The sequence below is a fragment of the Staurois parvus genome, unplaced genomic scaffold, assembly GCF_062004578.1.
Source record: "Staurois parvus isolate SC_StPar_1 unplaced genomic scaffold, SC_StPar_1.0 ptg000420l, whole genome shotgun sequence".
NCBI classification, from domain to species: Eukaryota; Metazoa; Chordata; class Amphibia; order Anura; family Ranidae; genus Staurois; species Staurois parvus.
In genome coordinates, this window is record NW_028318216.1 from 791,327 (window position 1) to 808,683 (window position 17,357).

The 17,357-nt window shown below is 38.7% G+C and overlaps 1 protein-coding gene across 2 annotated transcripts in view; it reads left to right on the plus strand.

The window, feature by feature from the left end:
• The window catches only part of TACR1 (tachykinin receptor 1), a 368,725-nt gene extending 359,917 nt beyond the window's left edge, over positions 1 to 8,808 (plus strand). The window contains exons 5-6 of one of the 2 annotated variants that reach the window (XM_089687167.1): positions 3,410 to 3,462; positions 7,945 to 8,808. In XM_089687167.1, coding sequence (XP_089543293.1) covers positions 3,410 to 3,462; positions 7,945 to 7,958 — 67 coding nt within the window. In that variant the 3' untranslated portion in view covers positions 7,959 to 8,808. Of the gene's footprint in view, positions 1 to 3,409; positions 3,996 to 7,944 lie in introns of those variants that run through there. The other variant, XM_089687166.1, reaches the window with a different exon arrangement.
• Positions 8,809 to 17,357: the final 8,549 nt, after the last annotated feature.

The window sequence follows — 17,357 nt, forward strand, 5'->3', positions numbered from 1 at the left end:
CACCCATAGCTCTCTCAGATATGGCTCTCTTAATCCCAGGCCAAGAGCAACTTCTTGCTCCAGTCCTGCCTGATTTATATCACCTGCTGGTGGTCATCAGTGGACCACAAAATCTGGTCCGGAACCACCTCTGCCATAGTGGCCCGGCAAACCCGGAGTGGACTCCACCTTAATCTCCCAGATATGAACGCATGCAAGGTGACACATCAATCACCTTGCCTTGCATAATGTCACTCTATATTTATATATATATATATATATATATATATAAAACACGTTGAGAACTGAAGGATGGCGAGTTAGAAAAGTTTATAATGCTGGATGGAATTTAGATATTCAAAGAAAAAGAGATATTTATCAGATATGGGATAATGTTTAAAAAAAGTCTGATGCCGTAGGTATGATTATGGTGGAAAAGGCTTGTATTACACATTTTGCTGTCCTGTCCAGGATAGTGGTACGCAGCTAATTTGAGGTTGAACAAATTTCCAAATTTACCGCTTGAGAAGGAGGGGAAAAGGTTAAATTGTGGCACCTCAGAGTATTAAATTCAAGAATAAAGTAAACCAAACGGCCAAACTAGCATCTATAAATAAATCATTGTGAAAAATGGTTAAAAGCACAAAAATTGGAGAGCTGGCCATTTCAAAGTTTAGAAAATCAACCTCAATGATACTTAGCATAGGAGACTGGAAATTATGAAGAGCTGCTAGAATACATGCAAAGGATGTCATTGCCCTTTCTGATGAGACCTCACTGATACTTATCACAGGAGGTTGATAATTACGAAGAGCACATCTTTGCAGCTAGCGTACATAACATGTAAAAGATGTTATTGCCCTTCCTGACAATGCCATCCATCACATAATTTAAGAGCTTGGAGCATCATTCCTTTGAATGATAAAGGCTTAGTGACTCCATCTAATGGCAGGGCATCTAAGAAACCTCACAGGAACATGGTACACAAGATTTGAATTTTTATGTTTAGGGGAATATGTACAGCTTTTGTTGTACAAATAATTTTGGCAGGAATACATAGTTGAGTTGAGAGTGTGCAAAACAATAACCATAGTAGATTATAAAACTACTACTATGTGTGGCCACTGACACAGTAGGCGAAGGTTGATGACCTTGCTCTTATACCCCTGCTGCTCTGGAACTCCAATGTAGCCAAAGGCTCTAAGGATGACTTACAATATTGCAATGAATCTCAAGAGACAGTCAACTGCAATGGCGTAGTTAGTTTCCAGTTATGGTAATAATTATTGATCCCACTCAGCTGTATAACTTAAGCTCATTATACTCTGGTGTGATTTGAATGATCATACACCTAAGGGTCAGCAATGAAGGGTCAGTAATGAAGGAGTTTAACAATATAGCATTACAGTAATAAAGTACTTAGGCAATGTAACAGGCTTGTAGATGCCTGAAGTACTTTTTAATAGCTCTTCTATAGTACAGAGAGCATAGGTGCTGCTGCATACTTGAAATAAATGTTTGCCAAGCCAGAATGAACATATAGTCCAAAGTTTTTTTTATCCTAAATTGAATTTTCTTCCTTTAGTGCTATACCATTATTGCATGTTTTGTTATACAGTATATATACAGAATCTGCTCTCCTTACTGCTTTTCAGGGTTACTCAGTGGTTGTGCGCTATAGCGCATTCTGCATGGGGGATAAAGCTGAATTTTTATCACCCCTGAAATGCTCCCCCCTAAGGGACCTTTCACACTAATCAGTTTTTGATGCACTTTTGGTGTTTAAAAAAAATGGAACAAAATACAATAGGGTTGTGTTTTTCGGTGAGCTTTTTGAGTGACATGTCCAAGTCTCACAGGTGCATGACTGGAGTCAAGCAACCAGAAAACGCACCAAAAAGGCATCATAAATGCATATGGCAGTTAGACATAGGTGCACACTTATCACTGTTGCTATGCTTTTCAAAAATGATCCCCCTCAACTGAATGAAGCCACACCACAAGTGCCTGTAATGCAGGTGTGGCTTTTTAGGGGTTAAAACAGCCAGTGAGGATGGAATGCCTGCATACCACCTATTAAACACCCTTTTAAACAAGCCTTAAGACATTAATAAAGTCTTCTTGTTTATCTTGTACCGAATGTAATCCTATAAGAAGGCTTACTTTTAGGCACAGTTAATATCTTCTAAACACACACTGTTTAGGAGATATTTACTTTAGTTGCAGTGAGTGACCTCACCGGCACATGCTCACTGTTCTCTGAATGGACGTGACTCCCGCGTGCATGCATGGGAGCAACGTCATGGCAGCTCGGCCATTCAAACGGCCAGAGCCTGCAAACCTGGAAGGAAGACCAGGTGAAGATGAAATGCGAAGAAAGTGCACCAATAGAGGACTTCGTTATCAGGTAAGTGTTTCATAAGTTGCTAATATGCGGTGCATACTAGCACATTATGCTCTTAACTTGCAAGTGGAGGATTCTTTTTTTTATTTTGTAGTTTACTACCCCTTTAAGTTTGCAGGTTCATTAAAAACCATGAACTCCCTGTATTTCCTATCTCAACAATTGTTAAACAACAATTGCCACTGAAAACTCTCTCAGGTGGGTGGACATAAAAGTGCTACTAAACTCACAACAGTAAAATCAGTCTGTATATGCAGTAAAGCATGCTTGTTATACTCATTGTAGAACCTAAGGGGTTAATTTGCATTCTGTAAAAAGGATGTTTGATCCTGTCTTCTCTGATCCCCCCTTCTTCTACTGTCCCCGATCCATCTGCTGATAGTACAGAGCCTTGGGAGCAAGCTGCACATGCTCAGTTTGGAGTGTATTGCTAGAGAGCTTTTTTTCTTGGGAGAGTGCATGTGATCAGCACAGGGCCAATCAACACAGTCCAGGGAGAGTGTCAGGTGTCCTGCAGTCTCATAGGATAGTGAGAGGAGAATGAAAACTCCTCCTACAAGCTTTAACTAGTGCTCTGCTGGACACTGACTGCTCTAACTGCTGATGAGAAAAGGTGTTTGGCAGTTTATAGATACTAAAATAATTGCACTTCCATGTTCTTCCATGTTCTGTGTACTGCAGGAGACCAGATAGAGTGAATGCAGGGTTCTGGGTTTAGTAACACTTTAAATCTAAACATTTAATATTAAAAAGATATAGAAGAGCAAACTTAGAAAAATGTGAAATCAATAAAATCGCAGCAAAAATAACTAATAAATTCACACAGAGGTGTAATTTTCATTCAGTGGATTATTGGCACTTCTTAATAAGGAAGATCTTTTCTTTGTCCTTACTGGGGTAAGGCTAGATCTCCTGGCAGCAGAAGAACAGTAAAAATCATTGGTTATACATGCATGCAGAACCCAACTCTTAACCAAGTAATGTGCCCACATATTAGTTGAACATGTGTTCTTTTTCTACCCTAAGGTTCCGCATTGGCTTTAAGCATGTGTTTCGATGGTGCCCATTTATCCGTGCCGGTGAGTATGAAGGGCTGGAAATGAAATCCAGACGCTACCTTCAAACACAGAGCAGCATGTACAAAATCAGTCGTATTGAAACCACCGTCTCATCTGTCCTAAACACCAACGATGAAGAAGCTGAGGAGAATGGGAAAAGTAGCAAGCGCCTCTCCTTGGACCTTACTTCCAATGGCTCCTCTCGCAGTGTCTGTAAGACCATGTCTGACTCGTCCAGCTTCTACTCCAACAACCTTGCATAAAGTTATGCCCCTTTGACGTCAGGATTGTCCTAGTCCAAATCATGATTAGAATTTCACTAGGCCGCATAACCCCTTGTTTGGGGGACCATTTTACATGTTTTTCGCAGGATACAAGTGAAGGAAATTTTGTTTACTATATCAGGGTTTTTATTGTTTATCCTAAAAATTAGAGATGTTTACAACCTAAAAGGTTTCATCCTTTGTAGTTGTCTTATAGTTTGCAATTGGGTAAGAACTGTATGTTACCCAGGAGGTGATGCCCCCTTTATTAAATCATCTGCAGGATTGTGACATGTTTACACATTTAATTTCAGCCTTTCCCTTTCGCTTAAAGTTTACCTGTCACAATGGACAATGTAAGCTGCCATATTATGGGCTAAAATAACCTATAGAAACTAGTGACAAAATGACAGCCTCAGCTAAAGTAACAGGCAAACAATGGCCCAGTCCATGAAATGACAGCATTCATTAGGAAAACAGGTACACTTTAAGATATCATTCCAAAAAATGGACAGGTCTATTACAAATTCCTACAAAATATTGAAACTGATATATGTGCTGCTCAGGGAGTCGCCAGTGTTCATTGATCAGTATGAAAATATCCTCAAGTATTATAGTAATGAAGGTTTTTATATATCTTGTTTTTAAACTTTTTGAACCCAGATGAAAAACATGCTGATTACCAGGTTTATATCTGTTATTTTCTTTGTAACTGATGCTTTATTTATAATATATTTTATTTTTTCAGTAAATTACATTTACATGAGTCAAGAAGGAGTACAATGTAAAATAAAGCAATCTAATATATAAGAATGTAGGATAGCCTTAAAATAACTATAGAGAAATATACAGTACACTGCTTTCATTTATTATCAATAAATTGTTCTTTAATTCAGTTAGTCTATTGCAAAATATAGAAATAGTTTATATATGATTTTACTAAGCCTATGGCAAGGCTCCTGTTTCTCAAGACAAAGTAACACCTTATATTGCTAATCTCCTGCCCACCCGTTAATATTCACCTAATACTCACCCACTAATACTCACTCTCCTGTTGCTTTATTCACATGCTGGAGCCCTTGGAAATACCAGGTAGGTATAGCAGAGCACGTGATCTTCTTCTCTTCCTCGCAGGTTTCAGTAATCAGGTCTGAATTGCCAATCGCCAGGCCTGAACACTGTCAAGCGGAGGAGAAGGTCAGGCATAAGAACATCACAACTAATGACCAGTTTATTAATAAAAATTAGGTTAACACTTACAAAATTCCCTCATTCTATAGCATGCCCTTCTTATACGTACTTCAGAAAACCTATTATTGCATAGAGTGGGGTCTCAAGTATTAACAGAAATCCAGTACTAGCCAGTATGTTCTAGGGCTACAAATAAACCTTTTTATTTAATTTATCTTCCCTAAAAATTTTGAGCCAGTAGTTAGTGCGTGTAGCCATTGCATTTTAAAGAAAGGGCTCAGTGCTTAAAGAAATTCTAACTTATCTCTTTGAACCACTGGTACACTACATGGTGCAGGATAGTGCACATTTAAAGTGCATCTGTACATACTATAAAGTGGCATCTACATTGTACAGCAGACACCTCCCAGATGCCAACATGCCAATTATGTCTGCCTCAGGAGCCTCAAAACCCTTAACCCTATGCAAATGGAAAGCCAGCAATTGTAGTTTTGAGCTCTGGCTCTCCCACTACTATCTCTATTTCTATCACTTTGACAGATAGCTTCACTGTCCAGTAGTAAGGTTCGGGAGGTGAGCTATTTCCGTAACAGAGGTCCCGGGTTTTGGGGTTTTCAGGCCCGCTAGTAGAAAGGTTAGCCACATATAGTGCCACTTTACTATTTTTTATGCCATGTTTGCTTTAATTACACCAGATTTGAGTGAGAACTTCAAAGCAAAGTTGCATACAAATGATCTCAGCTATTAGTACAGGTACAGCAAACAATAAATATCTAATGTAACATTATCCTCATTCTAATATTTAGAACAATACAAAGAGAACAAAGAAGAATGTTGTGTACAGTGCCTTGAAAAAAAAATCATACCCCTTGAAATTTTCCACATTTTGTCATGTTACAACCAAAAATGTAAACATATTTTATTGGCATTTTATGTGATAGACCAAAACAAAGTGGAGTATGAATACTTTTTCAAGGCACTGTAGATATCAGTAGCATCCAGATGGTACATCTTATGAACGCTCTAATGATGGTAAAACCAGTTATAGGATAGCTATAGTTTTAACATGACTATTGTTTGTTAAAAAAAATAATAAAAAGAAGTTCCTTTAAAAGAACGTAAATACTCACCTACAGTGATGTAGGGCCTGTTGGAAGAAACCACTACAAGTGAGCGGGGAGTGGGAGGAAGCAATCATCTGACAAACCCATGACAGCAAAGTGGCGTGCGCACGCCACTTTGCTGTCATGGGTTTGTCAGATGATTGCTTCCTCCCACTCCCCGCTCACTTGTAGTGGTTTCTTCCAACAGGCCCTACATCACTGTTGTCTCCTACAGTAAAATAGGCTTTGGCAGGAAGAACCACAGAGTGAAGTGGACCCAGTGTCACAAAAGTCAGTGGCACGATCAGCTGGTCAAGTGAGTGTTACTCCTGTGCTTTTACAACACACTTACCACAAATTTGGCCAATTAAATTGAGCAGATACAAAAAAACATGCATTTCAAGATGATCATTGGTCCCAAAAATAGAGGCATCTGACATTATATGCAAATAAGCTTAAACTTGTCTTTCCTTCTTCCTGTGCCATACTATTGGTCTCTAAAGTTTTGACAGGTTTAAATTAGACCTAAGGCTCTCAACTACCAGACCATGGCCCATTGTCAGTCTGTAGCTTCTCCTTTCACAGACCTCCAGCCAGCTGCAAATAGTTTAACCTCCCAAAGTACCTCCCAGCTCCTATAATGCCCCCTAACCTCCCATAGTGGGCCACAATACCCCCAGGCCCCCTAAGAGTCCTCAGCCTCTACAGTGCCCCCCAACATCCCATAGTGCAGCCCAGCCTTAACCCCCAATCTCCCAAAGTGCTGTTCAGCCACCTTCAGAGAGCTCATCCCCTACTGGATCACCAAGTCATCTGCAGAGTCCCCTAACTCACTCCACAACCCTCAACCCCCCAGAGAGACACCCTAAGCCTTTCCAAAATTTCAATACATGTTTGGCATTCCCATACTTTTATTGTGTGAGTATAAACTTTATTGTTGGGGCATGGATTGTTTTGGAAGAATTTACTACTTGAATTAGTTACACAAAATTCTGCAGAACATTTAAAGATCCACTTTTTTCAAAAATGTAAATACATTGCAATACACAGTTTATGCAGCTATAACTCTAGTGCCCCGGACCACCTACACTTCCCTCTGTTAGTGATCTTGGCATCCCTTTTGCCTACCTGTTTGTAATGAGGGATTCTCAGACACACCCAATTTAGAGTCCTTGCCATGTCTCGCATACAGAAAACCAGATGTATCAAAGTATGAGGTTTCCCACAGCCACCTGATAGGTTCAAATCAGCCTTTGCACATCCAACAGAAAAGAAGAAAGTTACATGAGAACCAAAGATAGCTAGCAATCTATGGGGCATATTTTTGATAGCATCAATTTTGCTCAATAGATAGCTTAGGCCTTTTTTGATAATGCAAATTAAGGTATCCCGTAGCAACAGTTCAGAAATTATTTTCTATTGTTTTATATGTCTTTAAGCTGTTTGTAATCTGATTGGTTACTTAAAGTACTTTAAACACACCTATAGCTCCTTGCACTCCCCTCTTAAAAACTCACATTTTAATATAGTAAAAACAATTATAAAATTGGTTACCATGGGTTACAGCAGTTATACTAATTTTTATTTTTAAAAATACCTAAGTCTCTGCTGTATTCTGTTTTAAATATGTGATTTCTTAAGCATAGAACACATGCCATGGAATGCTTTCTTACAGGAACTTAAATTATATCTACTGTTGTACATTTAAAACCTAAAGTGGATTGCTAGTGACAGTTACTTGACATGTATATTGTGATGGGATGTATCAGTTCTGATTTATGTTGCTTTTATTCTACCTTAAGTGCTTAGTTCATTATCCCTCCCCCCAAAAATACAGTATTTATCTCACATTCTTGCAGCTCTGTTTATGTAAAATGTCATCTTGCAGTATAACTATTGATCGACATATGATATATTTCTCAAAAATGTATATTTTTCATTCAAAGGACAATACCTTTGAAGACATCATTGCAAATGCCCCATCTCAGCTCTCTGTGGTTCTTAATGTGCTTCTCTGTTTTCTTTTAAATGCCATTCAACGCTAATCAACATGACGTTTGGTGATTGACGCAAAATCTGTGTTTGGAAAATGCCTTCAGCTGGTCAAAGTTTTAACTCTGACATTTTAACAGGGTATTTTGCTAAATGTGAATGTGAACCAATGCATAAACTGTGTGCATAGACTATATCTTCAGCCTCCACCACCTCTCTGGACTGCGGTGGAATGGGACATTCTGGTAAAAGCTTGCGGACAATGGATATATACTGTATCCGTGGCATCTTCGACCAATAAAATGCTTTATATTCGGAAAATTCCATTGTGAAAGGACTCACTATAGAGCAAAGCCATTAGGTGATCATTGCTTTAATTTGTAGATCCCATGCAAATGGGGGATTTTATTTTATATTTTTCTGTATTGCTGCAACCCAGCACCCTGGCTTAAGAAGCTGTGTAGTCCTAACTACTGTATAATTGTAAATCTCTCCTGTGCTCCATGAGCTGTCATGTAGATGTATTGTATATGAGAATGACCTGCTTTGGTTATCTCTGAATGCTGTACATGTTTTCACCTGTTAAACAAAAGCAGTATTTTCACAAATAAATGTGCTGTTTCATTATGTGGACTGAACTGAAGAATTGTGATCCTGTAATAATCCGGAAGACTGGTTTGTGTCAACACCATTAGGGGTTTTCCATGTTTACTAACTATGTCTAATTAACAACATCTGTATACAAGCAATTTTATTCTGCATTGTGTGTAACAGTATGCATCTGATAAGGCCAGGTAAAATCCATTACTGACAGTAAACACCTCTTGGTTATCTTTTTTTTCCTTTTGGTTAGTGGTCATATTGGCAAACAACACAAATTTTTACTTGCTGTCATTTTGTGGTGCAGCTTTTAGGTGCATTTACTTATATGGATGCATGCTGTGCTGTGATTGCTATGGTCAGGATAAATAGCTGCCGATATCAAGAGACACAAAGCTGTAGAGAAAGAATTGGCTTTACAGTGTGTATAGCCTGGTGGGCAAATGCAGGGCTTACTGAAGACATAAATGGGCCTAAGGCAAAAGGCGGATATTACTGTTGTAAAAGAATGGTAAAATATATGTGGCAGTAATTCTCTATTTTATTAGGATAAGCAAAAGGCAAAATATTTATTTTTAAATATATGGCTGCTAAAAGAGCAAGTTAAATAGACTGATCCTTTTTTAGAATTTGTATTATTCAGCAAGGAAACATTCCGTACAATGTTAGCAACTGCTTTTTTTTTCCATTAGTTATAATTATTTATTGTTGCAGCTAGGTAAGTATATTATACTTTTATACCTTTATAGAGTGGATAGCTTTTTAAATAGGCTATTGTGACTTTCTAGAGCAAATTTTCCTAACCAATGGTAGATATACTGCACTCCAGTGTGCACATCTAACGCCAAAACTTTTGTGTCGTTTTCGATAAAAGAAATCTGGAAAAATTCCCTTCTAGAAAATTTTCACTGGAACAAGGCTCACCATTGGAAAATTTATCTTTTATTCCTGTTCTTGTTACAACTCAAAATTGTAGATATTTCCACAACGATCACTAGAACACATACAGGAGGTGACTCTACTCAGAGAAGACATAAACTGCAATAAATACCCATCTAACTATAATGTTAGTGAAGAGATCAGGCACAGAGAACAGTGGTTTTTAGGAATCAGTGTCAATTTATCTGAGGCTTCAACCTTCACCAGCCCCTAAGCAGGTAGTACATGAAGTGAAAAAAAATCACCCAACAAAATGTGTATTTATAAAGTATAATGTGCTAAATGCAAATAAATCAATCCTATCTAGTCCATCAAATCACATATGTTATTTCTATACACCTACTAGACATCACCAATTGCAATAATACATAACATCTTATACCACATAAATGAAATAATCAACAAATTGCTTATCACATCAGTATAAAAATCAAAAACACAATAACTAATCACAAACACAATAACTAATCACAAAAATGCAAGCACATACACACACACACCATAGGCAGATTCGGCTCACTCAATGCACCCCAACTTGATGATAAACTCAAAAATGATAAAAGGAAATCATAGCGCTCTCCATAATTTCCAAAAGCTTTATTATAAAAAATAAAAGTTACACTCAAATGTTCAATAGCCACCAGGCTCACGTAATGACTACAGGAAAACAGTACAAACACTCACTGCTCACAAAGGCACTCTGTACAATCCCATCTAAGCAGTCCTAGGCAGCATCTCCCACATGCACAATATTAGTTCCCACAACCTAAACTGTTTTCAATTAACTCCCCACAATCAATTAAACAATGTAAGACCACTGTTATGCTTACATTTTTTTTAAATCTTTGTGTTTGTACCTTTTTTCATCATAATAGAGTGCTCCCACGTTATGGCAATGCCTCTCTATTCATACAGCTAGGGCAGTTGGACATTGGGTCTCCTTCCTCCTGTTCCTCCTGCCAGAGCAATTTCATGAATGAGGGCACTTGTGCGTTCTCATTCCTGAAAGAATGTATGACATCATAAATGGAGCAGGGCTGGATGGGACATTGGTGGGGCCAGGCGGGTTAAGGGCTGGGCCAAGCAGGGGCCGATAAGAGTACCAGGAAGTGCCTGTAAGCAGCTACATTCAACTGCACAGGCACACCATTGTTGGTAAAGCAAACAATTGCTGAATATCTTAGACTGTTGCTTCTAATCAGATATTTAGCAATCCCAGAATTACATAATATAAAAGTTTTATATATTATACATAGAATTAAAGGGTAGACTTTCATTTTTAACTGGAATTCCACTCTAAAAACTATCTTGAGTCAAAACGTACCAGGGAAAGTAGGGGTAGAATGAAACACATCAGTTTTTTTTTTGTTTGTTTCCAAATGGATTATCTTCACTGCCTGTCCGGAAACATAGGTGAAGTTGTATGTGCTGTATTTGGCTATTCAGCTGTCTTTTGAGTCTGTGAATATGAACTATGTGGAAGTACAATATGAGCCTAGGGATTGGTATGCTGCTGTGATAAATGTAGATGAATCCACTCCATCATATACGATTGGATTTAAATAGAAATTAAGATGAGGCATGGTAAAGAGGTTTGCTTCTGTTCAGCAGTTGCTGTACTTTCAGTTCACAGTGCTGTTATTATTGTGAGATAATAAAAAAAAAGAATTTCTAAGTCCAACTTTACCCTTTTTAATAGACCACAGAGAAGTCCTAGTTAGAAGTCTAATAAATCTGGTATAGTCCAATAGAACCAGAGTATTTAGAAGCATTGCTTAGCTGGTATGAGCTGCTATGGGCTATAGTTAGCCCATTTTAGGGTCTGTGTTGATGAATTTATTTGCTTCAAGGGGGTTTTGCGTTCCCAAACAATCTATTGGATTGTAGAACTTTCTTGAAACAGGTGAATTGCATGCCAGAAGCAGGTCAACTGCAGGTACAAGTTACCTGTCAAGGAATTTGAAATGATCTCAAAAGTGTTTTAAACTGATGTCATCGACACAAGCCTATGTACATCGACCATTAAAGTGTTACTAAACCCACAACAGTAAAATCAGTCTGTATATGCAGTAAATCATGCTTGTTATACTCACTGTGGAACCTAAGGGGTTAATCCTCTGCATTGTGTAAAAAGGCCATTTGATCCTTTCTTCTCTGCCCCTCTTCTTGATCAAATGTCCACGTCTTATTTCTTGGTAAGACAGACTGAACCCATAACCACATGTACATGCTCAGTATAGTGTGTATTGCTAGAGAGGTTTTTCATTTCTTGGAAGAGTGCACGTGATCAGCTCAGGGCCAATCAGCACTGTTCAGATAGAGGTCAGATGTTTTGCATCCTCCTAGAGCAGAAAGAAAACTCCTCCTACAAGCTTTAACCAGTGCTCTGCTGAACACTAATAGAAGCCACAAGACTGCTCTAACTGCTGATGAGAAAAGGTATTTAGCAGTTTATATTTACTAAAATAATTGCACTTCCATGTTCTGTGTACTATGGGAGACCAGATATAGTGAATGTAGTGTCCTGGGTTTAGTAACACTTTAATGCCATGCCATGTTTACGTATATGCATTGCAGTTTTAAAACAACAAGCCTAATCATTTAAAAAGTGCTGCCAGGATTATTCTGGAACAACTTTGCAAGGACATTGATTCTGCCAAACAATTGAGAATATCACATAAAATATATATGTGGTCTTAGCAGTTACCCTTATTGCATCCGTGCAGATGCCTAGGGGCAAAGTAGAGCAGTCATATCCACTGACATGCACTTTCAGTATAGCTTCTTTGTAAAGGTAATGTCCTGTACATCTGACTTATGAAACTACATGCATGCTCATTTATACGCATATGTTTGGTTTGGGTGTGTATGTACATGCATGTATCAATGTACGATTGTGTGTCACAGGTTCATTTATTCTTATGGGTCTTCTATATCTTAGTGCTTCCTGGATGTCAAAATATATGTATTGTGAAGTGATTTCTACAGTGCAGTTATAAGAGTGATAGAAAATATCTGACGGCAGAAATCAAGTGGGTGCAAAGATCCCAGGAGAGGTGGATTCATATATTCTGTCACAATATAATGTCAAGTAACAATACTAGTAATCTGTGTGTCATAGTGTGACATGCAAAGAAACATCAGATCCTTAATGCAGGCTGATAATGCATTTAGCACATCTATACAGCATTAAATAATTAAAGAGGACCTGTCACCAGGAGAATATTTTTTTAGAAGGAGATTTATGCTCGTCAATGTTTTAAACGTTTCATTAAAGATAACACACAACTTTGCCATCTAACTTCAGTTCTTTGGCCCTCCACTATCCTCAGCCAATCTTCAGCACCTAATATTGTACAGAGACAAGAAAAGGATTGGTCATCTAATCTGTTAGTCATATGCAACTAGGTTACTTGTCATCTTCCACTAAGGCACACATATTATATTTAATGAAGAATTTCAGGCAAAATTGTTATTTTCCCATGCAGTAGGGCTGTGCCTGCACTGCATGGGTTAAATGCTAGTTTTTGTCTAGGGGCTCAGAAAGCAATGATATACTTACCTAATCCACCAATCCTCTGAGTGCAAGACCAGTCCCCACCTCTCCTGACCTTCCCCCCCCCCGAACGCTAGCGGTCTTGTGAATGGGCTGTTCCTGACATCATCACGCTCGCAGACCGGTTCCGGACATGAGGACAGCAAGAACAGCCCACTGCTGGACATGGGGGAGTTTTCTGGAGGATCGGAGGATGGGGTAAGTATAGTTTTTCCCTAAACCCCTGGCAAAACAAGCACTCAACCCTTGCAGTGCGGGCACAGCCCCCCTGCATGGGAAAATAAAGATTTGACCAGAGTTCTGCTTTAAACTTTATTGTAGAAAATTTATTAGAATATTCCAAATTCAGACATTGGTCATTTAAACACCACTGTTCTTTAAAGGGTAAATCCACTTTCAAAATAATAGCAAATAAAAAAAAAATATTGCATACCTTTGCGAAACAAGTCACATTGTAATTGAATGTTATTAAAAATGACCTTAACTTTTCAATCTGCAGCACTGTAATATTCTGTAAAATGCAATGCAATACGGCTACCTGGAGGTGTTCTGTATATAGATGGTATACAAAACGCCCCCCCCCCCAAATTTAATTTCATGCTTGTGTGATTGGCTTACTGAGTTTCCCTGAAGTCTGCACTAAGATACAAGCCACATTTTGGGCTTCCCATGAAACACAAATGCCATTTTGGCTGAGACACTCCCAAAGGGAAATCATGTGTAAAGAGATGCAGGACTTGCCACTTTCCTCATTAGAGTCCTGCAGGTGCAGTAGCTGATTGTTAATTATTAAAGCACTCCCATGCAGATTCAATCTGCACATGAACACAGACACACAAACAGCTATTTCTTAAAATAACAAAAGGCGGGAATCTGCTACAAAGTTTGTTAGACCATTCCAATGTACATAGATCACACAGAGGGAAAGGTTTTTTTCGCAATATAAGTGGAGTTACTCTTTAAGGGCTAAAAGAAATGATGGCACTAAAAAACCTTGCTTTTCTACCATCTTTAACTATAATTCCAATTTAATGGCAAGAAAAAACATATATAGAATAATAACTGATGTATTAATGAAACACCAGATATATTTTTGCCGTTAATGCCTGTTTTTGCTCTGCTCTAAGCTTGATTTGCTTTAGCATGCAGAGCATCTTCTGTCTGCTAACAACACTCTGTGGAGTCTCCATAGGGAGTTCTCCTGCTATTGCTTATTTTGGATAGACAAGTGATCAGTTAGGTAAACTGGCACATGGCAGTTTGCTACGTTGATAGTTAGCCTCTGCATTGATTTGTTGATTCAAAACCTCTCCTTTCAATGCAAACTTCAATTTATATTGAAAATTAAGCATTAGGTGCATACAGGGATCATGACCTAACTTAATGCTTAAGCTTTTCATCCAGGCCACCCCAGTTTTTAAATTAATCTGAGGAATTATGATCCCCAGGTTGTGATGCAAGAGAGCTATTCCTAAACAGACCCACTACAGGTTCCTTGCTGCTTCTCACATAAAGCCTAAAGAAGAATTCCAGGTATGGATATTTTATACATAGTTACATTGGTCTAACTTGGACCAATGTAACAATGTATATACTATACCTGGCCAATGCCCCTGGAAGACAGAAATCACTGAAATAGACACTACTCCTCCAGGATCTCCACTTGCTTCTGAGTTCCGTAACAGGCATTGTGAACACAGGAGGTCAGCCGATGGGCACTCATTCCACCTTGACCAGTCATTTAAAGCTTTGCATTCAGTCACTGGCCAAGCGGCCGTCCTTCTATGTTCAGAATGCACAGAAGTAGGTAGAGATCACTGGAGAAGTGGTATCTACTTCAGTAGTTTCCATCTTCCAGGGGCATCGGCCAGGCCAAGCTGAACCAACATAGCTATGTATAAAATATTCAAACTTAGAATTTGTTTAAGTGTACTTCTAGGCAGAACCTTTTTTTAGCTTTGAACATAGTGGGGACAAATCCCCACTCTATCCCCCTGAGAAAAATGTGAGGGGAAATCTAAAATTTTTGAGTTGTTCCCAGAATAAAAGGTGGCGAAAAATAGTTCAATGAGAACCACTTTTTTTGGGGACAAGTGCCCAAGAGGAAAACTTTCATCACTTTGGGAGATTTCCTCTAATTTTCTGTTGCATCTCTGGGACAGGAAATCGAGGGAAATTTCTCCAATGATACATAGACAAAACAAAATGGCAGGAGTTATAACCCTCACCTTCTTCATAAAAAGTAAAAATACATTTGGCTATACATACACTTTAATGAAAGGAAATGTCAGTATTAGGATTTTTCTAATAGCCATGACAGTCTAACTCTGTGTTACAGGAAGCAAAGGAAGAGAGGACATAGCACAGAATTCAGAAAGTAAAAGTGACTGATCTCTGGAACATTGCTGCAGGGAATGTCACAAAGCTTAGATTAAGGTGAAAGGATTGAACATTCTGATTTTAACTCAGCTGCAGTATTTGATAAGGTTAGTAGTTCACTGATTGGTTTCACTTGAATTGAGCTTTAGAGATAGGAGTTAGGTAGGAAAACATAGCAAGGTTTGCTAATATTCATACAATATATGTGGTAGATCTGGATAAATATATATATATATATATATATATATATATATATATATATATATATATATACACACACACACACTGCTCAAAAAAATTAAATGAACACTTTGAAAGCACATCAGATCTCAATGGGGAAAAATATCATGCTGGATATCTATACTGATATGGACTGGGTAATGTGTTAGGAACGTAAGGATGCCCCATCATTTGAAGGAAATAAAAATGATCAACCTACAGATGTCTGAATTTAAAGACAAATTAAATGGTGATATTTCACAAGGATTTGGGTCTATTGTTAACAAGAGTAGAAGAGGTAGAGGAGAAAATGGAGACACAAGATTAGCAGAGTATTATTCTGGAGAAGCAGATAGAGGAGGGTACAGAGGATGCTTTCTTTTAAGCTGGAGGATCAAGAGAATTGATGGAGAAGAAACAACCTAAGGGTCTGAGGATTACCAGAAGATGCACACGAGGAGGACCTTAGAGAAAAAATAAGAAGAGTATTTAACCCAATAATAGGTAGAGCAGTCTCAGCCCCGTTGAAGATTGAGAGAGTACATAGGTTAAGGCGACTGCCAGGAATAACAAAAGGCATCCCTAGAGATGTGATCGTCCACTTTCATCATTACGAGGACAGAGCAAGAATATGGAAAAAACTACGGGAGAACCCTGAAATAAGATTCGGATAATCGAACTTGCAGGTCTTTGCAGACATTGCATTTGAGACATTAGTGAGAAGAAGATTGTTGAAACTCTTACTGGAACAGATAAAGGAGAAAAGTGTTCAATATAACTGGGGGTTCCTGGCATGTCTGATCGGATGGAAGGATGGGAAGTCAGCAAGGCTAAGATTCCAGAAGAACCTAGTGACTTTTGTGAAAAACTGGAACTGCAGAATGTGTACATTGAGGGATGGTCAGAGGGGCCGAATAAAAGTGTAAGGCCAAGAAAAGAGAAATGGCAGCCAGTTAACAAAAAGAGAAAATAGAGGGGGGTTGGGAGGAGGGGTGGGGGACGGGGAGATGGGGGGACGGGCGGAGAGAGGGGGGTGGTAAATTGTGTTCATTCTCCCACCCTCCCCTCTTAATAATCCTTTTTTCCCCCACCTCCTCTCTCCCCCCCTTTCCTAGTACTTCTGGGAAGTTACTGGGGAAGTGGTAGATAGAGTGGGTGGGGCGTAAGAGGCTAAATTGGCGATTAGGTCTTAACCCCATGTCGTGAACTGGGGATAAATTCAGGTGCACATGTTCAGAGTTGTACCCCAGAATAGGAATCAGTAGTGAGGGATCCTCACGTCAGATTCCAGGGCAAAGTGTAGGCCAGGGTTTTTTTAGGAATATGATGTGGAAGGGAAGGGAGGGAGGAGTAGTGGGGGGGGAGTAAGTGTGGGAGGGGGGAGTAGGAGGAAGGTTCATGATATTAGTGGTGTATATTCCCTTCCCTTTGAATAAAAATGCAGAATAAAAAAGAAACATTAAATGGGTATAAGCTGGATTAATTTCATGACCTATAATGTAAAAGTTTTAAATTCTCCCACTAAAAGGCATAAGATACATAGAGAAATCCATCAACATTCCATAGATGTAGTGTTCTTACAAGAAACACATTTAACATACAAATCCAACATTAAGCTATACTCAAGGTATTATCCAACCTGATATTATGCAGACTCACCAATAAAGAGGGCTA